The 27413-nt window shown below is 39.0% G+C and overlaps 1 protein-coding gene across 3 annotated transcripts in view; it reads left to right on the top strand.

The window, feature by feature from the left end:
* Positions 1 to 2205: 2205 nt before the first annotated feature.
* Positions 2206 to 27413, top strand: part of LOC143408242 (sentrin-specific protease 5) — a 38221-nt gene continuing 13013 nt past the window's right edge. For 2 of the 3 annotated variants that reach the window (XM_076867754.1, XM_076867752.1), the window contains exons 1-5: positions 2206 to 2366; positions 12269 to 13812; positions 26298 to 26403; positions 26548 to 26686; positions 26923 to 26970. In XM_076867754.1, the coding sequence (XP_076723869.1) occupies positions 12300 to 13812; positions 26298 to 26403; positions 26548 to 26686; positions 26923 to 26970 (1806 nt within the window). In that variant the 5' untranslated portion in view covers positions 2206 to 2366; positions 12269 to 12299. Of the gene's footprint in view, positions 2367 to 9009; positions 9062 to 12268; positions 13813 to 26297; positions 26404 to 26547; positions 26687 to 26922; positions 26971 to 27413 lie in introns of those variants that run through there. The other variant, XM_076867753.1, reaches the window with a different exon arrangement.

The raw sequence follows: 27413 nt of genomic DNA, 5'->3' as shown, positions 1-27413 counted from the left end.
AGAATCTATAGAACCAAGGTGGATTCAGGAGAGACTAGGCTCTGTCTTTGAAGATGGAAGTTTGTATTATTATGAAAACAAAATGTCAGAAACTGTTATTGTAACACCTATGTGTGTTAATCCAGAGGGACCAACTACATTCTTTTATTTTAGCCAATATCTGGACTCAATTTGTATGTGATCGTTTGATAACCTGGTGGTGAGGATTGTGATCAACTGGGAAAAGGTAAAGGAAACAGTCCATTGAGACCTACATGCAAGACAAACTTACAAATGTTTTGACCCAATTGTACAAACTAATTATGATTACATTGTAATTACCATCCCTGGTTACTTTGCTACCATCTGTTTCAAACAGATGTAATTGGACTATGCTCACTATTGGTGGTTATGGAATAGTATAACAGTCCATGGCGAGAAGTGTCTTTTGGACATATGTGGAGTCTGGCCTTTGCCGGTGGAATAGGCAATGCCTCCGTATTGATTAGCAGCACCCACTTTGGGCACCCCCTGAGTGTGGACACTGTGAATCAAGGGGGTGGACTGCCTTAACCAAAAAAGGGCCTTAGCCTAAGTAACTCCATTTTTAAATAAATTGCTGTCCCCACCAGGCACACCTATGGAGCCCTCCAATATGATCATCAGGCATAGCCTGATAAAATAAGTCACTTTCCGCAACCCTGATAAGGGCAAAAGGGCAAGGCAAGAGAACAGGACAAAAACCACGAGACCAGATGTCCTGAGAAACCTGGTAACAGCTGATAGGAATTGAAAGGGCAGTCAGAAACCCCAAAATTTAGCATAAAGATGGCGCAAATGAACAGACATTTATCCAGCCGGCACTGATGCTCACATGCCAGACAGCTTGATGAGGACCTGGACTGACATCCCAACTCTTCTCATCATTTGCCTGAGCCTCTGCAGCATCCTCACCATTCTCTACAGCCACATCTTGACCCTGGTGAGAACCCCACTTCTTCTTAGGACCCTCTCCTCAGCTGGCCATCAGCTCCACCCCAGGAGAAGCCTCCATCAGTTCCTGACCTGATCACTGTGGTCTGAGTGAGTGTGCATCTGCTGGACTTAAGGCCTAAGGCTTGAGACTTTAGATCTGGCACTTGAGCTTAGTATGCAGAGGGAATGTCTATGATGAGCCTGTCATATAAGTGTGTTTGCAGTGCTTAGAATTAACCTAGAATTGTTTGCTGCAAATTGATTATGTCTATCGCAGTGCCTAGCATTAAGGATTGTCATTTTCTTGATTAAGAACCTATAGCGTGAAATTGTATGGAGTGATTTGAGTAAACAAAGCATTGAAAAGAGCAGAAGTGCATGGACATTGTTTATTTCTCCCCCTCGACTGCATAAGTAGCACCTTTGCCCATCGCGACACCCACTTCTATTACACTTTCATAGGAATAAAACTAGCTATGTTCTTCGAAAATCCAGCTTGACACTCTCTTGGTCAGTGCTATGTCTTCCTTCTGCTAGAACAGAAGTTCCAGGAGAGTTTTGTTCCTCTTGTAGTTTTGCCTTTATCTGATTTTTCTGATGCACAAGAGCCCACTGAACCAGTAACAGTTGAATTATTATTTATTCTCTTTCCCTACAGTTAGATTGAGGTCTTGCAAGAGAAACACTAGAATATGTTCATATGGATATCGATGGGCTGGAGATAAGAGAATATAGCTCAGTGGTAGAGAACTTGCCTGGTATGTGGATGCTCTGGGTTCAAGCCCCAGAAAGAGGCTAGCAGATTTACTGCACAGATTTCCTATGTTTGTGTAGGCCAGTCACTGGAACTGAGGCTACCATGAGAAGACTCTGTCCTCCTTGGGAAGCATTCTTGGTCGGGCAGGGTCGGGTATACATAAAGAGATAAATTACAATACCAAAAGTAAAATCAGCACGCAAATCCGAGAGAAAAGGCCTAGGCCAGGCCTCAAGACGTGCAATCCAAAGCAGGAACATGGCTTTTTGCTTTAGTCAAAGCGGGATAAGCAGGGAAATATCCAGGTTGCTGTCCTTGAGGCGCCAGGAGCCTTTAAGGACTAGAGTGGGAGGCAGTTGAGAAGCCGGAGCCGCGGCGCCACACCCCCACGCCAGCGCCCGCTTTCCCCGCCCCCTGCACGAGGCGCGGGCGGGGCTGCAGGCGGAAGGGCACGGGAGGAGGTGACGCGCTAAGTGAGCGCCGGCTGCGCGGCAGCGTCTCTGGAGAAGCTCAGCACCCGTGGCCGCGGTGAGCAGGCCGGGCACCTCCTCCCTAGCGGTGATTCCCTCTGGTCTGGCGAAGGCGAGGCCGCAGTCTTGGGTGCTACAGCGTCTGGGCCGTCGGGCGGGCCAGGTGCCGGGAGCAAGAAACGCAGGTAAGCGGGCGCACGGGCGGCCCTCGGCCGAATGACGGATCGATCCCTGACCGTTCGTTCACCGAGCCGCTACGCGCCAGCTCATCGCCCCAGCCCGGAGGCCTTAAGCACCAAACTCCCCTCACCCCCGCCCCGCCTCAAGCTGCGGGCAGCAGTTTCTTTCCCTGCACTGTGTCTTCTAGGGACGGGGAAGGAGCTCGTCTCGAGGGACCTCTGCTTCCCCTTCTTTCTTTCCAGCCCAAGCCCTGCGACGCAGGCAGAGAGTAACGTCCCCGGCCGCTCTTCCTGAAGCTAGGGAAGGCTTTGAGAGGAAAACTGCTGTTAGAAACCCCAGCCCCTGTCAGCTTGCAAGTCAAAGGTTTTTAATTTGTTCGGACAGTTCTGCCTCGTCCCTGTCTTGGTTTCTTGGCCCATGCTCTTGGGACCCTTTTCTAGAGGAAGGCTATGGCACTTGGACATTAGGTGGAGGGAACTTGTTTTTTCTATGCCATCTGTGCAAGGCGGTCTCAACCTTTGATCCACTGTGTGGCCACTCTGAGGAGAAATGCTGTAGAGGTTGAGGGAGTTTTGAACTTTGAATCGAGAGAGCTGAGTTGAAATCCTACTCTGCCATTTGGTAGTGATTGTAATTCGCGTGTTAAAACTGGGGTTTCTTAAACTATATAAATTAGGAGAATAAACGAAATGTTTTGGGAATCCAGTTAAACTCCTTTGAAAAGAGGTTCTAAGAGAAGAGGACACTTAATGGTACTAATGGTAAGTCCCTAATTGCGTTTTTTGTTTTGTTTTGTTTATATTTTTCCTTTTATCCAGAATAACTAAGTTTGGCCTGGAGAAGGGTGCCAGAACCTAATTGCAATCTGTACTTTGCATGGGCAGTCTCAGGAAAAAACCAGACCCTCTCCTACTCAGATGTTTTGTGTTTATTGATCAAACATTGGTATATGAAAAGGATGACTTAAATCAATTTTGCTCTTTACTCAAGATAGCTTTTCTCAGTAGGCTGTTACCAGGAGAAAAGCTGAGAAGACCTTTGTTTACACCTTGTCCCCTTTAGAAGGAATCCTCTGCAACTATTTTTGAAGACCCCTCACTCTGCTTCTACAACATTTCATGTTCGTTGAAAATGTGGAGAGAGTCTGTTCAGGAACTGGAATTCTTTAGTGACTGGATATTACAATTCTAAGTTAATTTGAGGAGTTACCTCTCTCTCTGGATATTCACCACTGTAGTGTAATGGACCCAAGTTACAAAAGTATTAGAGGAGAAGGGAAAGAGATGCACTCAGTGCATCAAGTCAGACTTGAGTCTCACCTACTCTTACAGTTACTTGGGAGGCTAATGTGGGAGGATTGTTTGAGCCCAGGAGTTGGAGGCCAGCCTGGACAGCATAGACCAGTCACCAAAAAAATAAAAACTTCAGATTCTTATGCCCTACTTCAGTAGGTCTGAAGAGCTATCTGGGCATTTGTAGTATTGATTTATTTTATTTCATTAGTGGGGATGGAACTCAGGGCCTCATGAATGCCTAGGCAAGGATGCCTAGGCAACTCAGCTGCTGAGCTACATCCCCAACTCTATTTAAAAAAAAAAAAATATATATATATATATATATATATATATATATATATATTTTAGTTATAAACGGACACAATACCTTTATTTGTTTATCTTTTATGTGGTGGTGAGGATTGAACCCAGTGCCTCACACATGCTAGGCGAGCATGCTACCATTCAGCCGCAGCCGCAGGCCCCCACCCCCTTTAAGTAGTATTAATAATGGTACTGAGGATTGAACCCCAGTAGCTTTATCACTAAGTCATATCTCCAGGTGTTTTTATTTTTTAAATTATTTTACTATATTGTTATTTTTGTGCCAGGGATTAAACTCAAGGGCACTTAACCACTGAGCCACATGCCCAGCCCTTTAAAATTTTTCTTTTTTTTTTTTTTTTTGAGACAGGTCTCCACATTGCTTTCTGCCTTGCTAAGTTGCTGAGGCTGGCTTCAAACCTGCGATCAGCCTCCTGCCTAGGCCTCCCAAGCCACTGGAATTACAGGCGTGAGCCACCCCCCCATGGCTTATTTTTTACTTTGACATAGGTTCTCGCTAAATTGCTGAGGCTGGCCTCAAACTTGCATTCTTCCTACCCCAGCCTCCTGAGTCACTAGGATTAGAGGCATGCACCATCATGATCTACTTTTTAAACTGAACTGTTTTGAACTAGTGGTTTACTGAGTGTTTGCCATATGCTGAATTGCTTTTTCCCTCCAGTTTATTTATTTATTTATTATTCATTTTCCCTTCTTCTTTAGAATATCCTGTGGTACCCTTGTGAAATCACTACAAAACCCTAGGTTACATTTGGGGAACTGTGGCCTTAAGATTTTAGACATTTACCTCTATTCAAACACACATAATAATTTCCCTTTTTAACAGAAATGGGTTCATACATATTATTTAGCAACTTGACTCCTCCTCCCCTCCCCTTGTACTGGGAATTGAACCCAGGGGTACTCTAGTAACTGAACTATACCTTCAGCTCTTTTTATTTTTTATTTTGAGACAGAGTCTTGCTAAATTACTGAGGGTCTCAATAAGTTGCTAAAGCTGGCCTCAGCTTGTGATCCTACTACCTTAGCTTCTTGAGAGCTGGAATTTCAGGTGTGTGCCACCACACTTGGCATCCCTTTATATTCTTTGACATAGCATCTTGCTTAATTGCCCAAGACTTTTTTTTTTTTTTAACAATATGATATGTTAAGGATGGTGAATTGGTTGAACATATTATAATTCCTGAACCAGCCTGAAAATGCCATTGAAACAATCCACCCTAGATTAACAAAGAACAAAGGAAGTACGGATAACAAAGTTGTAGAAGCTGGAAAGCAGAAAAAAAAAAAAATGGTGGTAATGTTTTAGTAGCCTTGAGAATGCTGAATCCTAAACTAACAGAGACAGCCAGAAATCCTTTTTTTTTTTGGTACCAGGGATTGAATCCAGAGGTGCTTAACCACTGAGCCACATCCCCAGTCCTATTTTATTTTTTATTTTGAGACAGTGTCTTGCCAAATTGCTGTCAGCCTCAGCCTCCTAAGCTCTTGGTATTACAGGTATGCTCCACTGTACCTGGCCAGAAAGCCTTCTAAGTTTCAGGATTAGCCATGTTATGTACTAATAAAGAACTGATTTTATTTTATTTTTGAGATAGGGTCTCACTATGCTTCCCAGGCTGGTCTCAAGCTCCTGGGCTCAAGCCATACTTTCCCCGTCTCCCAAATGCTGAACTATAGGTATGTGCCACCACACCCAGTTTGTGTACCCCTACCCTGGTGCTTCTGGGAGTCTAACCCAGGGCCTTCTGTGTATAGGTAAGTGCTCTGTATCCCCATTCCTCACATACTGTTTAAGTGGAGGTAGAAGTGGGACAAAGTATATAAGGAGTTACATGAAGAACTTTTTAAGAAAAATTTTCCAGATCTGACCTTTTTTCCCTCTCCCAGTTCACATTAATAAGGTTAGCAGACATGAATTATCTGAAGTGGAGAAGGGTTATTATTCGGAGTGGCAGATACCATGCATAGTTGTGAGGTACAGTGCTTTATAAAGGAACAGTATACAAATTTATAAACTAAATATGGGAAACTCTATTTATTTTGTGAGTTAATTTCTAGAATCTTGCCCCTTTTATTTTTTAAATTTGATTTTTTTTTTTTTTTTTTTGAGACTGAAGCTCACTGAATTGTTTTTTAAAACTTTGCTGAGTTGTACAGGCTGACCTCAGACTTGCCGTCCTCCTGTCTGAGTCTCCTGAGTCACTGGCAGTATAGGTAGGCATCTTAACAGCTGGCTTCTATACTTTCTTAATCTTTTTCTGAAACTCTTATTTGGATTTTTTTTGTTTTTGTTTTTGGTACTGGGTATTGAACCCAGGAATGCTCAACCTCTAATCCAAATCCCCTACCTTTTTTAAAATTTTTATTTAGAGAGTGGGTCTCCCTGAGTGCTTAGTACCTCACTAAGTTGCTGGCCTGGCTCTGAACTTGGCATTTCTCCTGCCTCAGCCTCCAGAGCCACTGGGATTACAGGCGTGTACTACCGCACTCAGCCTTATTTGGATATGTCGTCTACTAGCATGGTCTATTAATTTTCTCATCTTTCTGTGTTATTTTCACTCTGTTGTCTTTTGGTACTTTCTGGGAGATTTCTTCAATTTTAAATATTTGCTTTTTAAAAAACTTCAGACTTTGAAATAACTTCAAACTTTCAAAATCAGTTGCAAAGCAGGTCATTTTGGCACATGTCTGTAATTCCATGCTGAAATAGGAGAATCTCAAGTTTGAGGCCAGCCTTGGTAATGTAGCAAGACCTTATCTCAGCATAAGAAATATAAAGGACTAGGGGACTAGGGATATAGATCAGTGGTAGAGAGCTTGCCCAGCATGTACAAGACCCTGGGTTCAATCCTTGCAGTGCCGCCAAAAAAAAAAAAAAAAAAATGGGGGGTGGGGAGGCTGGGGATGTAGCTTGGTGAAAGAGCATCCCTGGTTTCAATCCTTAGTACCTCAAATATATGTATGTGTGCCAAAAATTTATTTTATATATATATATATATATATATATATATATATATATATAGAGAGAGAGAGAGAGAGAGTGTATTATATAACCAGCACATGATCAAAACTATGAAATTGTCTTTAGAAAATACTGTTACTCTACAAGCCTTATTCACATTTTGTCTGTTGTCCCATCAATTTCCATTTCTAGATTAGGACTGAATCTAGGATTACATATTGCATTGCCATGTAACCTTAGTCTTAGTCTTTTAATCTCTATAGTTTCTCTTTGACTTTAATTGATATCTTTGAAGAGTTTTGGCCAGTCAGTGTCTATTGTTTCTCATGAATAAATTCAGGATACACATGTTTGACAAGAATACCACAAGAGTGACGTAGTGTCTTATCAGGAGGCATATAATGTCCATAATGTCCATATGTCTTCTAACTTTGATCACATGGTTACAGGGATGTTTGGCAGATTTTTCCATTGAAAGCTATTTTTCTTTTTATAAGACACTATTTAAAGTGTCTTATAGTGGGTACTTTGAGACTATGTAGGTATCTTTTTTCTCATTGTAATTTCGCCCTCTGATTTTAGTATTCATAAATCTTTCTTTCCTGAGTCTCTTACTTCTCAAAGGGTTTGTAGATTTTAACTCCTATTTCCATCATTCCTTCCGCACTTAACTAATTTGAAATTCTCTGTAAGGAAGAGGTACCCATTTTTCCGATTTATTTATTGAGTCAAGTTTCTTGTATCACTGTAAACTCAAGGATACTTATTTTATTATTGGATTATAACCCATCACTGTCATTATGCATTTGGTTGCTCAAAGTTTTCTTGGCCATTGTGAGTCTCTTCACGTTGATTTCTGTATCTTTTTGACATTCTTAATTTTTGAATGCTTGTACCTTTCCAGCACCCCAATGATATTCCAGGTTATCTTGTGTTTTCTATGCCCCATTGCTTACTCTCAAATATTCATACATACACACTCAAAACACACACACATACTTGTAAACTATGTACACTTTTATATCTGTATGTATATTAAACACTATGTATTCATTCTGATACCTCCAATTTCATTGTAGCACCATAGGTTCATTTTCCTTTCTACAGCAGTGAAATCTCTGGTTCTAATTATGCACAACATATGTACTTATTCATTCAATTTTAGAATATTGATGTTTTTAGGACTGGGAATGTAGCTCAGTGGTAGAGTGCTTACCTATCATGCATGAGACCCTGGGTTTGATCCCAAATAGTTTCCCCCACCTCCAAAATAAATATAGATAGATAGTTTCAGAATTAACTTATATTTCTGTGGAAAAGCAATTAGTGTGCAAGATTTGTTCACAGTCTTTTTGTCTTTAGTTCTAGCGCATACAGCCACAATATTATTTCTTTAAGTTTTTTTAGATAATTATTTTCCGTTACTTTCAGTATGGTTATGTTATTCATTTGAAATGCAGTTAGGTTTAAGCATATGAAGCATTAACATGGTTCTAAAAATTCAGAACTTTACAAAAAGGTATATATATTCAGAGAAGTACCTTTCCTCTCATCTTTTCTACTCGTTCCCAATTCCTCCATTCTTCTGGGGCCCACCTTCCATACAGTGGCATATTATTGATACTTATTTGAACTTAACTTTACTCACTTAACGATATATTCTGGAAGTCTTTCCATGTTAGTTCATATAGTGAATCCCCCAACCCCCATACAGGGGATTGAAACCCTGGGTGCTCTACCACTGAACTACATTACCAGCCCCCCCCCCCCGCCTTTTTTTAATTTAATTTAATTTAATTTATTTTCAGAGAGGATCTCATTGAATTGCCCAGGCTGGCCTTGAATTTGTCATCCTCCTTGCATCAGCCTCCCAAATTGCTGGGATTATAATTATAGCCTGTGCCACCAAACCTGGGTGTTCTTTTATAGCTTCATGCATTGTGTGGATAAGCCATAGTTTATTCAAGCACTATCCTATGTAGGTACATGTAGGTTATTTTCAATATTTTGCTATTAGAAACAATGTTGCAGTGAATAGTCTTGTACATATGTATTTTCATTGTTGCAGGTATGTCTTCAGGGTAAATTCCTTAAATTGGGGATGCTGCATATGAAGGTAAATACTCTTGTAGTTTTATTAAATATTACCAAATTCTCCTCCAAAAACATTGTATCAGTTTGTACTCCCACCAGCAAAGAAAGAAAATGTCTTTCTCCAGCTGTGAAATATTTCTCTATCTCTCGCTCTTTTTTTTTTTTCTTTTTTCTTTTTTATATCCTGGGATTGAAACTGGGGCTTCACTCATACTAGGCAGGCATTCTACCACTCAGTTTCATGGCCAGACCTTTGCCAATTTTCTTATGAGTGAATTAACTTCTTTACCTTTCTTATTTTGTTCTGGGGATTGAACACAGTTACATTTAACCACTGAGCTCATCCCCAGATCTTTTCATTTTTTTGAGACATTGAGTCTTGCCAAGTTGCTGAGGCTGGCTTTGAACTTGAAGTCCTCCTATTCCCGAATCACTGGAATTATAGGTGTGTACCACCATGCCCAACCTTATAGTGACATTGAACATGTTTTCTTACGTTTAGGGGTCATTTAGAAAATTTTATTTATGAATTGTCTTGTTAGGTCTTTCTTTCATCTTTCTACTAAGCCAACAGGCTTTTTGTCCTTTATTCCTCAATTTAAGAGCTCTTTATGTGTTAGGAATATTATAGCTCTAAATCCATGGTGTATATTGCAAGTATTTTATTTTGGCTTATCAGTTATCTTTTATCTGTTAAGCTTTCTTTCTTAAGGGGATTGAACCACAGAGATATACCTCCTGCTCTTTTTTTTTTTTAAAGACTGGGTCTTGATGAATTGCTTAGGACCTCACTGAGTTGCTGAGGCTGACCTCAAGCTGTGATCCTCCTGCCTCAGTCTTCTGAGTTGCTGGAGTTATAGGCATGTGCCAATGCACTTGGCTGATAAGCTTTATATAGCTTTTCATTGTTCCTTTTTAAAAAAATAACATTTTTTGTACATTCATGGTGATGAGGATTGAACCCAGAGCCTCACACATGCAAGGCAACTACCATTGAGCTACAACCCAGGTCGCCTTTTATTTTATTGTGGTAAAATATACATAATTTACCATTTTAACCATTTTTACATGGACAGTTTAGTGGCATTAAGTACATTCACGTTACTTTGCAGCCACCACCACCATCCATCTCTGGGGCCTTTTCATCTTCCCAAATTGAGATTGTGTTCCCATTAAGCATGAATTCCCCTTTTCCTCTGTTTCTAATAGTTTTAAAAATTTGATTAATCTATAAATAGTTTTTGTTTTATTATTAGTTTTAATCTGCTTTAGTTTTTTGCAAAGGTAGGGGAAAGAGATCTGAGGGTTCAAGTGCTATTGCTTTTTTTGGTGTGTGGGGGGGTACTGAACCCAGGGTCACTGTATCACTGAGTTACATTCCCAGCCCTTTTTACTTTTTTACATTTTGAGGCAGAGTCTTGCTAAACTTCTGAGGTTGACCTCAAACTTGGGATCCTCCTGCCTTAGCCTTCTAAGTAGCAGGCATAACATGTTTGTGCCACTACACCCAGCTTCCCGCCTACTTTTTTAGATTTTTCACCAGTTCTTCCTTTTTCACCTCCACCATATTTCTGATTTTCATCATATTTTTTGCTTCTATTTTTAAGCCTTTCTGAACTATAGCTTGCTTCTTGGTCTTCCCTACCATTGGCTTAGATTTCAGCTCTTGCCCTGATGGGTCTGCTGTTACACATTCATCTACTTGGGTCTTTCAAAACTTTTATTGTTCTTATTCCTTTTATTGTCTTTGTCCTTGTGGGGCTTTGCCTTTTAAAAAATCCAATTTCCATGCTGGGGATGTAGCTCAGTGGTAGCTCTATGGTAGAGCACTTCCCTCGCATCCATGAAGTCCTGGATAAGGCTCTGGGTTTAATCCTGAGTTTGGGGGGAGGGGAAAAAAGAGCAATTTCTGTCATCTCAATGGGATTTTTAACAAGAACTGAGATACATATATTTATCCTTCTACTTTTGTTCTGATTGAAAACTGATACACAGAAATGAAGTACTCCGGACTGCTCCCATCTTCTCCTCCAGGCTGGGAAAACTTTCAATAAGTTGTTAGCTTATTGGGAAAAAAAAAAAAAAAAAGCTGTCATTAGAATATTGGTTTCTATTCATAGTCTAGGGTTTCTTTGATCTCACCTATAGTGCCTGATGCCTAAAACCTTCAGTAATATTAGATATTACTAACTTGAGGGTAAATTGTCTTTGCTTTTAATTGCCATTCATTCCCATCTCCCATCTCTTATTATCGTGTTTCTGAAGTTTATGTGTGTATGCTTGTGTTGGTTCTTGTTCTTTATATTCACTTGAGAGCCAGAATAACTGGGTGAGAGCACCTGATGGAATCCTTTTCCTGCACAGTCACTCAGAGAGTCTTTGGCAAGGAGCAACCTGTTTTCTCTCTTGAGATACTGATATCATGTATTGATGGAGTATCTACCTGTAGATGACTCTACAGAGCAAAGGTACCTGCCCTTTTAAAATTTTGCTGTAGGAAACAAGTCATTTTGCTATGGGCAAATTCTAAATAAGTAGATATGGGACCTGAGCAGGTAGCTCAGTGGTGGAGCACATACCTGGCCTGTGCAAGACCCTGGGTTAATCCCCAGTATGACAGAAAAACAAATAAGAAAGAACATGGAATTAGTCTTAAGTGGTATCTGGTTCCCTTTCCCTTCTCTGTTTTTCATTTTATAAATAAGAACACAAAATTTGGATGACTTGCTTAATGTCACTTAGTTAACGAGAAACAGAGCCAACACTTAGAAATTCTCTTCTGACTCCCAGTCCTGTGACTCTGTCCTGAGAAATGATTTTTGAAACTGATTTCTATTCAAAACAGGTGTAGAGACAATGGGGTCTTGTTAGTGCTCATGTCTTCTTTCTTCCCCAGTTTTTCACTGTGATTAAAACCTTAATCAGGTAGGATTTCTTTTTCTTTTTCTTTTTTCTTTTAAGAAGATGAGCACAATATCATTCTTTTGTCTACTTATTCATTTTTTTATATGATGTTGAGGATTGAACTCAGTGCCTCACACATGCTAAGTAAGTGCTCTACCACTAAACTACAACCCCAGCCCAGTCAGGTAGGATTTCATTATTCAGTTGCGTTAAATTGAAATATATATGCTCTTTTTTCAATTTTTTTGTGTTCATGTCTGTGAATGCCTTCATGACCTTACTTTTAGATTGATCATAACATTTCTTTACATTTTCTTCTTTGTAGCTACATCCACATCTCATTATGCATCAGAAAAATGAAAAAACAGAGGAAAATTCTATGGAGGAAAGGAATCCACTTAGCCTTTTCTGAGAAATGGAATACTGGATTTGGAGGCTTTAAGAAATTCTACTTTCACCAACACTTATGCATTCTGAATGCGAAGTTGGGAAGGTCATTTACTTGGAATAGACAGTTGAGTCATTTTCATTGTAGAAAGAAGGCTCTTCAAATCCAGAAATCGTGGATTCAGGATGAATCTTTTTGTGCTAAGACTAAATCCAGTGTGGCTACTCAAAATCCTAGTACTTTGTCTTCTAAAGTGAAAAGAAAGGACACTAAGTACTTCATTTCTTCCTCAAGGAGTCTTCTGAAACTCCAAGCAGAGAAGTTACTATCATCAGCAAAGAACTCGGACCATGAATACTGTGGAGAGAAGAGTCTCTTAAAGGCAGTCGCTGGCTTGCCAGCAAGTAGTGCGTTAGGTCAGACCAATGGTCATAGACCTAGGACAGTGCCACAGGCTTCTGAGTTTCCCATGAAGTTCACTGGGGAAAGCCAAAGTCCAGGTGAGAGTGGCAAGATTGTGGTCACCTTGAGCAATCATAAGAGAAAGCGCTTTTGTTATGGCTGCTGCCAAGGACTAGAACACCACAGGAGTGGGGGACCCCCGATTCCAAAAAAGTTCCAACTTAACCAACATCGAAGAATAAAAGTGTCTCCACTGATGATGTATGAGAAATTATCCATGATTAGATTTCAGTATAGGATTCTCAGATCCCAGCACTTCAGAACGAAAAGCAAAGTTTGCAAGCCAAGGAAAGCCCAGCGAAGCTGGGTACAAAAGGTCACTGGGGACCACCAAGAGACCCTTAAAGATAATACGGAGGGTGGCAGTTGTAGCCCATTTCCTTCCCCAGAACCTAAAGATCCTTCTTGTCAGCATCAGCCATACTTCCCAGATATGGACAGCAATGTTGTAGTGAAGGGAAAGAACTCCCATATGCCTGATGATCACCCTAAAGGAAGTCCTTTCCCAGACAAGGAGCTTAATTTAGATGAAGCATTCCCTGACCAACAGAATGGCAGTGCCACATACACTTGGGACCAATCACCTTGTTCCTCTCCAAAGTGGGAGTGTACGGAACTGATTCATGACATGCCCTCGCCAGAACATCATTCTAGTAAAACGTTCACTTCAGAAACTGAAAAAGAAATTATGACTCTGGATCAGGAAAATCGGACAAGCACTGTCAGTGATGACAGAGTAAAGCTATCAGTGACTGGAGCAGATAAATCTGTGAGTAGTGTAGATGGGCCTGTGTCTGAAGAGAATGTTCACAATGAGAACTCCTACCAGATGGAGGAGGATGGATCTTTCAAGCAGAACATTCTTAGTTCTAAGTTGCTGGACCACCCTTACTGTAAAAGTCCACTGGAAGCTCCCCTGGCATGCAGTGAACTCAAACTAGAAAATCAACTGGGAGGGGGGAAGAACAACTCAAAAGCATCTCCAGTGGACGATGAACAGCTTTCAGTCTGCCTTTCTGGTATGCACTCTTCCTTTATTCTCCCCAACCTCTGGTCCACACTTGCTGTCCATTAACTTTTCTTATAATGAGTCCTGTTTTTCCCTCCCACACATGGCTTTCCCTTTAACCACTTGGATGTTTTTCTTGAGACCTTTTATATTGCTGTATTATGTAGAGTTCCACAAATTATTTTATGAATCCTTGACTGCTTAATGAACACTTAATATTAATTTCTAGTTGTTTCTTCTATGACAATGAGAGTTTTAATTTGGCGTTTTTAACTTGGACATCTTTTTATGTGTTGAATATTTTTTTGTTTGTGCCTGGTTTTCCGGTGTCTGTTTTTCTATTAGAATGTTCCTATTTTGTTTATTTAATATGTAAGGAGATTCTGTGTACCAGCCACTATGCTGGTTCTTAAGACTGTAGCAACAATACTGGTTTCACTCCCCCTCTAAGCCCCCTGATACAAGGATTGAACCTGAGGTGCTCAGCTACTGAGCTGTATCCCCAGTCCCCAGCCCACATCATGTCTTCTCTTGTCAAAGTTTACATCAAGCATGTAAATTTATCTTAGATGTAAAAGAGTACTAATATGTTTATATAAGGGTGTTACATTTATTATGTTAGTAATCCCCTTATATAAACTTATAATTAAAAACCAAAAACAACCAAAACAACAGGTTTTATTTTTGTTTTTGTTTTTAAAGAAAGAGAGAGAATGAATCCTTTTTGGAGATGGACACAACACAATGCCTTTATTTTTATGTGGTGCTGAGAATCAAACCTGGGTCCCTCCCGTGCTAGGTGAGCACTCTACCGCTGAGCCACAATCCCAGCCCAACAGGTTTTTAATTGAAGCACAAATTTTGGCATATTCAGAAAATGATATGCATCATACAAACCTTTAAGACTATATTTAGGGCTAAGAGTATAGCTAAGTGGTAGAGGGAGTGCCTCTCGTGTAAAGTTCAGTTCCCAGCACCACTATAAATAAGCTCAATTTATATTTTGATATTGAAAGATATCTGTGTAAAATTAAAAGAGCAAGGAGAGAAATGGTTTGATTAAGTTTTTATGATAAAGAAAAAGTAGAGGGTTAATAAATCATTTATTTATTTAGGTATTGGGGATTCAATCTAGGAGTGCTTTACCACTGAGCTACATCCCCAGCCCTTTTTATTTTTTATTTTGAGACAGTGTCTCGCCAAGTTACTGGGTTTAGCCTTGAACTGAAAAATCCTCCTGCCTCAGCCTTCTGAATTACTGGGATCCCAGGCTTGTGCCACTGTGTCTTGCAGCAAATCTTTAAAAAAATGATTTCTGTTGTTTATACTGTCCTAGAATAAAAATGAAGGGCTGGCATTGTGGCTCAGTGAGGTCCTGGGTTCGATCCTCAGCACCACATGAAAATAAATAAAGTATTGTGTCCAACTGCAACTAAAAAATAAATTTAAAAAAATACATGAAACCTATTTTTCTTAATAAAAGGTTAGCAGCACCATAATACTTTAACCCGAAAAAAATAGCTTTTTCCCACAAATACTGATCAACTTTTATAAATGTAACATTTCCAAATATGATATGGCATATAGTAAAGCTGTGGCATGACCTGAAGAAGTAGGAAGTTTTACAGAATACCATACCCATTTAGTGACACTGTAACTTATTATTTTAGTAGGCTAAAGGAGAAAAATCATAGATCTTAGTAGGTCTTTAAAAACCTTTAATAAGACTAGAAATATCTAGACATTCTGGTATACACCTGTAATTCCAGCAGTTTGGGAAGGTAAGACAAGAGGATCACAATTTTGAGGCCAGCCTCAGCAACTTAAGCAAGGCCATGTCTCAAAATAAAAAATTAAAATGGCGAGGGATGTACCTCAGTGGTAAAGCCCCCCTGGGCTCAGTCCCCAGGACAGTATCAGCAACAACCAGGATCAAAGGAAATGTCCTTCACTTACCTTCACTTGGTAAAGAATATTTGTCAGAAACACAGAAGAGTTCCAGGTTTTAGAGGATGAAGTTAAATACATGAAACCTGTTCTTCCTTCCCACTTCATAGAAATTATGAAAATATATTCAAAGTGCATGTATCTCCATGCTCAAAAATGAGGAGAGTTTTGGTGAATGAGAAACTCAGAAGTTTCCCCAAGACAGAAAATAAAGGGAAGTCCTGAAGGGTAGAAAGAATTCAATGCGGGAAAATGGTAAAATACTGAAGGTGGTCATTTCCTGGAGTAGATGAAAGGGGAGACCCATAATAAAAGGTTGAATAGTTGTAAAATCTCTCTACCTGTGCCACATCTTGACAAAGACAACAACTGCTATCAAATCAAAATTCTAAGAAAGGAAATAGGACATTTGCCCCAACCCTGTAACACCTGGAAAGTATCACCACTCCCACAGAAAGTAGTTCAGGGCAGAGTAACAGCCCATCACAGTCCCTTACCTTCAGCAAGTACCTAAGGAGAGGTGAGCTCACAATCTTATCAATCTGAAAAAAGTCAACACAACAAGAGATATAAATTTAACATATGTAAGTGGTAAACTTGAGTAGTCAGTATTAATAGAGCAATCAGAATAGGAAAGAGTGTAGGGCAGAAGGCACAGTAGATATTCCCTTAACTGACTTATGTAGCATTGGCCAGAATTGAGTTCAATAGGATGCTAAATGCTGGCTCTACCATAACTGTCACACTCCTTTCAGATGACTTATATATTTAGGAGGCCATTTTTAAAGTTGAGTTGGTTGTACTTATAAGAAACTTATTACAGTTTCATTATTTCTTTCGGTACTGCATAAATTGATGAAATGAGCATAAAAAGAAAAATAACTCCCTTGAAAAACTGAGTGCTTCCCTCCACCCCCAGTGGTCCTGGGATTGAATCCATGATATGGTTCATGATAGGCAAGCCATCCACCACTGAGCTGCATTCCCTAGTCCTTTTTATTTTTTGGAGACACAGTCTTTCCCAGACTGGCCTTGAACTTGGAGTCCTCCTGCCTCGACCTCTTGAGTAACTGGGATTACAGGTATGTACCACCATACCTCACTCAAGTTGAACACTTTTAATGACCATTAATCACTATTTGCTATAGTAAATGTGAATACTGAGTTACACTTGTACACGACAACTATAAAAAAATGTGTGGTAGAATATGACAATTGAAGGTTCTATACTCAGATTACTTGGCAAGATGTTTTCTTTCACTTCAAAGAAGAGCTTAAAGTTCTATCTCATGAATGTATCAGGAGATGATGGGAGGGAAACTGAAGAAAATAACAAGTTAAATGTTTTAGAATTAAAGAGAAAAATAAGCGTCTTCAGATTGAAAGATTTAGGGCTGAGGGTATAGTTCGGTGGTAAAGCACTTGCCTACCATGTCTAAGGCCCTGGGGTTCATCCCCAGCACTGTAAAAGGAACCAAATTAGGAAAGTGCAGTACATGCCAATCAGGATTAAAACACCACTCTAAATTTTGTTCAGTGGAATTATGAAACATTAAGGATTAAGAGAAATAACCAGAATAGTTATGTTTGGAAGGAAAAGCAATAGATCCTGTTCCCCAGTATATTCTGGGTGGATTGAAATTTTAAATAGAACCAAGTACAGAAAACATTTTGTTATTTTTTTTTAAATGTGCTGCAGGGGATGGAAACCAGGACCTCTCCCCTGCTAGGCAAGCCCTCTACCACTGAGCTACACCCCTAGACACACACAAAGTTTTTGTTGGTGCTGGGGATTTTACGCAGACCTCATGCATGCTGAGCACTCTATCTACCCCTGAGCTTCACCCACAGCCCCCAGACACACAAAAATATTGTGGATAAAAGTTCATAACACCATTATTCATATTAGCCCCAAATCAGAAATCTAAATGTCCATATCTATATAATGGAATATTAGTCTACCATAAAAAGACATACTGATACATGTTTTGATACAGATATGTTATTAAGTAAAGACATGTTAAGTGAAAGAAGACAAATAAAAGCCCTCATAACCTTATTCCATAAACTTGAAAATGTCCAGAATGGGCAAATACAGTAAAGTAATGGTTGCAAGGACCTGGGAAGAGGGGAGAATGGGAAGTGACTGCTAATGGGATAATGCAAGTGTTCTGGAATGAGGTAGTGTTAGTGATGTTCTGACTTTGAATCATACTTTCTTTCCCCACTTTTGACCAATAGTTATACATAATAGTGGGATTTGTTACATAGTTGTACATGCAAATATTCTAACTGAATTGTACTCTTTAAGAGGGTGATTTTTTGTGGCGTGGGAATCATTTCTATAAAACTATGAAAAGAAACATTTAGGAGGCCATTTTTTAAGAAATTTAGGGCTGGGTATCTTAAGGAGTTAGCTCAGTGGTACAGCTCTTGTCTTGAATGTGCCAGGCTGTGAGTTCCATCCCCCATAATGCCAAAGAAAAAAAAATTCTAAATTGACAAGATTTAGCACAGTTGGATGTTCATATGGGTACATTGTGTTGATTCAAGCAAATCAACATACCCATTATACTTTTCTTGTAGTGAGAACATTTACTTTTTGTTTTTCTTTTTGGTGGTGCTGGGGATTGAACCCAGCACCTGTGCATGCAAGGCAAGCACTCTACCAACTGAGCTATACTCCCAGTTTCCTTTTTTTCCCCCAGTACAGGGAGTTGAACCCAACCACCAAGCTATATCCCCAGCCCTTTTAATTTTGATTTTGAGTCTTGCTAAATTGCTGAGGCTGGCCTAAAGCTTGTGATCCTGTTGCCTCAGTTTCCTGAGTTGCTGGGATTAGTCATGTGCCACCAAACGTGGTTTACAATCTCTTTTCTAGCCAGTCCAGTGTTGTACACCTGCCTTCCAGCACTCAGCACATAGATATATAGGAGGTTTGCTTGACCTCAGGAGTTCAAGACTGGCCTGGCCAACATAGTGGGACTCCATCTCAAACAAACAGAAACCCACACAACGTACTGTCAGTTTTCCTTTTCTTTTCCACTGCTGAGGATTGAACCCAGAAGTGCTTTACTATTGACCTACATCCCCAGGACTTTTTTTTTTTTTTTGTAGTGGGGATTGAATTCAGGCACTGCACCACTGAGCCACATCTCCAACCCTATTTTATATTTCATTTAGAGACACGGTCTCTCTGAATTGCTTAGCACCTCACCATCCCTGGGATTTTTGGGGGTTGTTTTTATTTTTTTATCCTGAGACTCAAAACAACTCTTAAGTTACTGATCCTAGACTTGGGAACTTCCTGAATAGCTGGGGTTATAGATGTGCACCCATGCAGCCAACTCTATTATCAGTTTTCAAGTATACAGTAAATTAACTGAAGCTACCATACTATAATGCATTCCCTCTCTTCTCCTGCCTACAGGGTCTGGTAAAAATCTTTTATTCCATGTATATCTGAGGGCATGTAGTATTTTTCTTTCTGTGCCTGGCTTATTTTACTTAATATGTTTTCCAGGTTCATCAATGTCACAAATGACAAAATTTCTTTCTTCTTCTTTTTTTTTTTTTTTTTTTTTTGATACTACGGATTGAATTTGTGGGCTCAAGTAGTTCTCCTGCTTCTGCCTTTTGAATACGTAGAATTTCAGGTTCATGCCACCATACTTAGCTTTGTAATCTTGTATTGCTAAGACATTTTACACATGACAGGAAACCCAGAATAAAAACAACAATTTAAAATGACTGGGCATAGTGCCACCTGCCTTTAATCCCAGCAGCTCAGGAGGCTGAGGCAGGAGTATAATAAATTTGAGACCAGCCTGGCAGTTTAGCAAGACCCTATCTCAAAACTAAAAAAGCTGGAAATGGTATAATGTTCCTGGCTTCAATCCCTAGTACTGCCAAAAAAAATTAGATAAAATAAAAGCTGGGCTTGGTGGCACATGCCTGGAGTTCCAAGTGCTCCACAGACTAAGGCACAGGGATCACTTGAGTCCATGAGGTTAAGACAAGCCTGGGTAAAATGGTGAGACCTTATGTCTCAAAAAACAAAACTAAAAGAAAAAAAAACAATTTGAGAAGCCAGGCACAATGGCTCACATCTGTTATCCCACAGACTCTGGAGGTCGAATTAGGGAGATGATAAGTTTGAGGCAGGCATTGGGAATTTAGCAAGACTCTTGTCTCCAAATTTGAAAAAAGTGGGTGGGGGGACACTGGGCATGCAGCTCAGTGGTAAAGCACTCCTAGATTCAATCACCAGTACAGAGGGTAGGGGAGTAAATAAACCAATTTGTCTCCATAACATTAAAATCTTGGGACTGGAGGTGTAACTTGCGGTAGTGCTTAGCAAGCTTCAGGCCCTGGGTTCAATCCCAAGTTTTTATTCCCAAAAAAAGAATAAAAACAAAAAAAAAAAATTTTAACTTTATGTATCAAATCATAAATTTTTATATATCAGATCACAAATGAAAATGTTAGTTTAGCGTGTATACCTTTTGACCCAGATATGTAACTTTTAGCAAGTATTAACTAGGGAAACAATAGAAAGCACAAATTAAGGGTTTTGTCCCATTATTCAGATAGCAAAGAGTAGCTAAAAATCAAATGTTCATTAGTGGGCAATTGATTAAAATCAATTTTAATCATTTAATGGACTACTAGATCATTTTGAATGGATTTAAAGGAAAAAAAAAAACTATAATGTAAGGCAGGGCCTATAATCCCAGGGGCTCTGGAGGCTGAGGCAGGAGGATCGCAAGTTCAAAGCCAGCCTCAGCAAAAAGCAAGGCACTGAGCAACTCAGTGAGCCCTTGAGTGTAAATACAAAATAGGTCTGAGGATGTGGCTCAGTGGTGGGGTTCCCCTGAGTTCAATCCCCAGCACCCACCACCCCAAAAAAAACCTATATTATGTATGCTGGGTGCAGTAAAGCACGACTATAATCCTAGCAGCTTCAGAGGCTGAGGCAGAAGGATCACAAATTCAAAGCCAGACTCAGCAACCATGCGAGGCCCTAAGCAATTTAGTAAAACCCTGTCTCAAAAAATAAAAAGGGTTGGAGAGGTGGCACAGTGATTAAGCGCCACAGGGTTCAATCCCTGGTACCAAAACAAAACTATAATGTATTGATAGGAAAAAAGCAGCTTCAAGAAAAGAATAATGTGCCATTTACATACTCAAGAAATACATATTTGGGGTTGAAGGTGTAGCTCAGTGGTAGAGGGTTTGCCTAGTGTGCTTGAGTTCCTGGGTTTAATCCCCAAATACTGCCATAAAGAAAACAAAAATACATTTTCAAAAGGAGACCAGCCTGGGCAGTTTAGCAAGACCCTATCTCAAAATTAAAAAAAGTGACTTTACACTTTGTTTAAAAATGTTTTTTGTCACTTATTAAGGGGAAAAAAACCCTTCTACATGAAAAGCTTGTCATGAAAAGCTTGAATATTTTTAAAATAAATATTCAACTCTTATTTTCTTCTATACTATTAAAGTGTTATTTTTAATATAATTCTTTGTTTAAAAAAAAAGTAAAATGGAGTAATATAATTCTTTCCACCAGAATGAATTGGCTATAAGTTCAGGCAGTAGTCTAATATTATTTATTGAGCAATTCATTATTTTCTTTGTGGTTAAGAAATACCGACTAGCTTTGAATTTCCTTCTGGTCTTGATCTGTTTGTATACTAGCATTATTTTTCTTTAATTACTGTAGGTAGTTTCATAATTTGAAAAACTATGCACTCCTCTTCTGTCCCCTTATTCATCTCTCTAATTGTTTTTCTTAAAGAGGTTTTTTTAAATTTTTTTTAATTGTCGATGGGCCTTTATTTATATATATATGGTGCTGAGAATTGAACCCAATGCTTCACATATGCTAGGCAAGTGCTCTACCACTGAGCTACAGCCCCAGCCCATCTCTAATTGTTTTTAAAATTTTCTAGGAATTTATCCCAAGATGAATTTTTAATTTATTTTATAAATTAAACAAAATAAGTATGCTTTTTGCTTATAGTATTTGGAGAAAATTATATTCTTAAAATGTTAAGTTTTCCTGTCTAAAAACAGAACTGACTTAGTTTCTTAATGTTTTGCAACTTTTCACTAGGTTTTACACATTCCTTAAGTTTATTCTGAGGTACTTCATGCCTTCCTTACTGATGACATTTCTGAGGTGTGTATTGTATTTTGTTGTAGAATCAAGTGGTTGCATTTCTTTCTTTTATTTCTTTTATAAAGGTTCTTAATCTTTTGTCTAGGTTGGCCGTGAATTCAGAATCCTCCTTCCTGAGCTTTGCAAGTAGCTAGTACTATAAGGTGTGCGAAGGGTGCCCAGCCCCAAGTTATTTTTGTAGAGAAAATAGCTATTTCTTGTTTTGGAGATGGCATAGCATAACAGTTAACAGCATAGTTTCTCTAGTCACATAACCTACATAAGAATCTTAGTAATTCTGTGCTAGTTGGGTGTCCTGAGGGTAGTTACTTAATCTCTCTAAGTTTTCTTTGTCTTCATTTGTACAGCAGAGATAATATCTTTTGGGGGGTGACAAAATAGTGGGGGGGGATTGAACCCAGGGCCTCGCACATGCTAGGCAAGTGCTCTAACATGTGCCATATTCTCAGACCTAGCAGAGATGGTATCTTGACACAGAGATTAGTTTTAAGGATTAGATGAAATATGTGAGTGTTGTCATATGATAAATGCTCTTAATGATGTTTTGTTTTACTTCTGGTACCAGTGAGATAATGGTGGGTGTGTGATCAGTGAGAGACATTGTCATCCTTGTAGGGCCTTTCTATTACATAAGGAATCCATGTTTATCATCTGCAAGCAAAAACAAAACACAGATATAAAACTTAAAATCTCCATATTATTACCACCCAGAAATAATATTGTTAATAAGAATGCCTCTTTCCCATGATACTAGTTTGAAATTGGGGTCCATATCCCATTGTTAACCCCTCCCATCCCATTGTTAACCCCCCCCCATCCCATTGTTAACCGCCCCCTGCTTTTTTGTGGTTTTGGAGTTGAACCCAAGCAGTGCTCTGACACTGAGCTACATACCCATCTCTTGAGACAAGAGTCTTACTAAATTATGGGGGCTGGCCCTCCTGCCTCAGCCGGAGTCAGTGAGATTATAGGCCTGTGCCACCATGCCTGGCTATCTGGTATACCACTGATAGAGAAGACCACTTTCTTATTTGAGGAGCTTCATTCAAGGTGGTAGAACCTCAAGCTTAATTTTTTGTTGGTAGAGGCATTTTCTTCTATAAAATCAGTTTTTTAAATGCAGTTTATCCAGTGTTGGGAATCGCTTATCTTCCTTTGGGCCTGTTTTCCAATATAGACACAAGGCTATGCTTAGATCAACGTTAAGATATGTAATGTAAACAGTATACATTCTGTTCCTAGTACAGAAGCCCCAAATCTGAAATGATGACGTTGCAATGGGCCTGCCTTCCTGTGTTCTCTATTTGTCTAAAGCCTACACTAGAAGCAGGTATAAGCAAGCATCCTTTTTCCTGTTGTTGTCCCCTGACTTTTGCTCTTAGTTTAAGCCTTTTAAAATAGGAGCTATTCTGGTGGGTGATTAACAGGGGGAAATATGGATTTTACATTTCAGTCCCTCTCCCCAAACCAACCCAGCACACCATTCCCAGTACTCTGTTTTGATCTTTCCTGTTCATTTTGAATTAATGCATAGTGGAGGCAATTCTTAAAAGTTTCAAAAGGGAACTGGATAGGATATATGGTTAACATATTGTCCTCATTTTTCTCATCTCAACTCAATAGGCTCACCTGTCAGCCTGATAACTAGGTGTTTGTTTTCTCTGCTCTTCATCGGTGAACTGTGCCTATCATGCCTCTGCTTTTGTGAGCATCTAAGCCTTTCTGCAGTTTCTGTGTATTTACTTAGAAATAATATCCTGGACTGAGCATGATGGCACATGTCTGCAATTCCAACTACTTGGGTGGCTGAGATAAGATTGTAAATTAGAGGCTTAGCAGTTTAGAATAAAAATAAATAGGACTGGGGATGTGACTTAGTGGGAGAAAACCCCTGGATGCAATCTCTGGTATCACCAAAAAAATAAATAATGTCCTGGTTTTATTTCCTAGAGCCTTTTTAGGTATGTTTCTTTAGTGGATCATCCTAGAAAGCCATTAAATGCATATATAGGGTTGGGGTGTAGCTCTGGGCAGAGTTCATGCCTAGCATATGAGGTCCTAGGTTCCATCCCCAATACCATCAAAAATTAAAGGATTAAAAAAAAAAAAGCCAGGAGGTTGAGGCAAAAGAATCCCAAGTTCAAGGCCAGCCTTAGCAATTCTACAAGACCCTGTCTCCAAAAAAAAAAGGCAGTTATCAGGAATACAAACAACAATAAGTGTTGGCGAGGATGTGGGGAAAAGTCACACTCATACATTAGTAGTGGAACTGCAAATTGGTGCAGCCAATATGGAAAGCAGTATGGAGATTCCTTGCAAAACTGGGAATGGAACCACCATTTGACCCAGTTATCCCTCTCCTTGGTTTATATCCAAAGGACTTAAAAACAGCATACTATAGTGATACAGCCACATCAATGTTCATAGCAGCACAATTCACAATAGCTAAACTGTGGAACCAACCTAGATGACCTTCAGTAGATGAATGGATAAAGAAACTGTGGTATATATACACAATGGAATATTATTCAGCAATAAAAAAATAAATAAAATCATGGCATTTGCAGGTAAATGGATGGAGTTGGAGAATATCATGCTAAGTGAAGTAAGCCAATCCCAAAAAACCAAAGGCTGAATGTTTTCTGATAAGTGGATGCTAATTCTTAATGGGGGATTGGGCATGGGATCAGTGGAAGAACTCTGGATGGGGGAGAGGGGGAAGGGGCATTATGGTAGGAAAAATGGTGGAATGAGACAGTCATCATTAACCTAGGTACATGTATGATTGCATGAATAATGTGACCCTACTTTGAGTACAACCAGAGAAGTCAAAAATTGTGCTCCATATGTGTACGATGAATCGGAAGAGCATTCTGCCGTCATGCATAACTGATTAGTACAAATAAATAAACTAAATCTAAAAAAGAAAATTTAAAAATGAGTTCTCAAAGTTCATTAGTATGATACATCATATAAGTTTTATTGAAAGAAATTAAAAAGGAAAAGGTTAAAAAAGAATGTATATTTTGAAGTTATAATGGATATCTATATATCAAGTAATTAATATATTGTGAATGTTATTATGTAATTATAACCAATATTTTAAACAATAAAGAGGAATAGTTCATATAAGACAAAAAAAGAACTGGGGAGGTAGCTCCATGGTAAAGCACCCCTGGGATCGTTCTCCAGTACTAAAAACAAAACATATATATTATATACCTGTATATATGTGTATATATGTTCACACTACTTAAATTGATTTAAATACTGCCCTCAAACTTGCCATTCTCTTGCCTCAGTCTCCTGAGTTGCTGGGATTACAGATGTGCACCACTGCACTTGGCTAAATTGTGACTTAATTCAGGCACATTTAACAAGGTGATTTAGCCTTTAGATGTAATTTGAAAGTCATAAAAATTGTGTCATATAGGACCAATTGTTGCATAGTTCCAGTCCCTAATGTCAGTCAGTCTTACTCATATTTCTATTCAGTGTTGATAGTTACTCTTTCAAATAAATTCTGGTTTTGGAGGGGCGGGTACTTGCAATTGAACCCATGAGTGCTTAACCACTACTTCACATCCCCAACCTTTTTTAATTTTTTATTTTGAAACAGGGTCTCACTAAGTTGCTTAGGGCCTCACTAAGTTGCTGAGGTTGACCTTGGACTTGCAGTCCTCCTGCCTCAGCCTCTGGAGTCTCTGGGATTACAAGCATGTGCCACCACACCTGTCATCCCTATGCCTTTTATTTTGTGTTAGGATCTCCCTCTGTTGTCCCAGGTTGGCATTGAACTTGCAGTTCCATTGCCTCAGCATTGCAAATGCTGGGGTTGCAGGTTCGCACCATTGCACCCAACTAGATGTTTTCTCTATGTGTGGGGGGGTGTGGTTTGTTTTGTTTTGTTTTGTTTTGAGTCAGGATCTCCCCTAGTAGCCCAGGGTGTTCCAAACTGATGAGCTCAAGCAATACTCTACCTTATCCTCTAGTAGTTGGAACTATAGGCACACACCATTGTGTCCAACTTTCTGGATGTTACTCTTAATGAGAGAGAATTCATCACTAAGGTTATGTTATGGAAAGGCATCAATCTTTAGTTTTAGCTAGTTCCTCTAACAGTTCATTGGTAGTTTAAAAATGCACTGTGAAATGATACCTCACAGCATTTTTCTCTAGGTTAGAGTGGTAAGGGCCTAATCCACTTTGTTTGAATAGTGTCAGAACTTTTAAAATATTTCCTTATATGGAGTATAATCCTATGTTATAATGTACATTTAAGTATGTGTTGCATTGTTTATAGATTAAGTATTAAGAGAAATTGCTTTGTCTTTCCATCTTAACTTTCCTTTCTTCCTTTATTTAAGGATTTCTAGATGAGGTTATGAAAAAATATGGAAGTTTGGTCCCACTCAGTGAAAAAGATGTCCTTGGAAGATTAAAAGATGTCTTTAATGAAGACTTTTCCAATAGGTATGCCAGCGGTGAAAGTTAAATCCTTGAAAATAAAATGATTGGCATATATGATTTTCTCTTGATTAAGGAGAAAAAGGGTATTTAATAGTGCATTGAGTAGAACTCACATTTTTTTTCTTTCAAAATCTTTGTTTGTTTCAGAAAACCATTTATCAATAGAGAAATAACAAACTATCGGGCCAGACATCAGAAATGCAACTTCCGCATCTTCTACAATAAACATATGCTGGATATGGATGATCTGGCGACCTTGGATGGTCAGAATTGGCTAAATGACCAGGTTAGTGTAATGCAGGTTCTCATTGCAGAAAAGTTACAAAGGATGTTGGTCAATAAAATATTGTAGGGACTGGTCTCATACTTACTTTTATTAGTCAAATATTCTTTAATCTGTACTGAAATGACTCACTAATGCCAGGATTGAAAAGCTTTATTGTTATTATTCAGAATGTTATACATTCTGCTTGGGTTGTTCTGAATTGTATAGGGTTAATAAATTGGTTTTACTTTTTACAGGTCATAAATATGTACGGCGAGCTGATAATGGATGCAGTCCCAGATAAAGTAAGTGAAAATTTTCCTCTTAAGGAAATTCTTGTATATTAAAAAGGAGTGATTTTTTTTGTTTTCGAACTTTAATTATTTTTTAATTCCTTAGATTTTTTAAAAATGGTTATATTATGTATGTACACATTTATGTATTATCTTTATATATTTATATGAGCTTAGGGAAATCCTACTGCAAAATTTATTAATACACGTTTTTATTAATTTATGTGTATGTGTGGTACTAGGGATTAAATCCAGGGATGTTTTTGCACTGAGCCACATCCCAGCCCTTTTTCTTTTTTATCATGAGATAAGGTTCTCACTAAATTGTGATCCTCCTGCTTCAGCATAAGAAAGTCACAGTAGTAATGTTTTCTTTCTTATTTGTATCTAGGTAGGTATTTTTATTGATAAGGGGACTTTTTTTGTTTATTAATAAAGGGGCTGAGGTGAGAGGA

Source organism: Callospermophilus lateralis, chromosome 10 (genome assembly GCF_048772815.1).
Source record: "Callospermophilus lateralis isolate mCalLat2 chromosome 10, mCalLat2.hap1, whole genome shotgun sequence".
Lineage (NCBI taxonomy): Eukaryota > Metazoa > Chordata > Mammalia > Rodentia > Sciuridae > Callospermophilus > Callospermophilus lateralis.
Note: the sequence above shows the minus strand (reverse complement) of the source record. Positions and strands in the feature narration are given on the sequence as shown.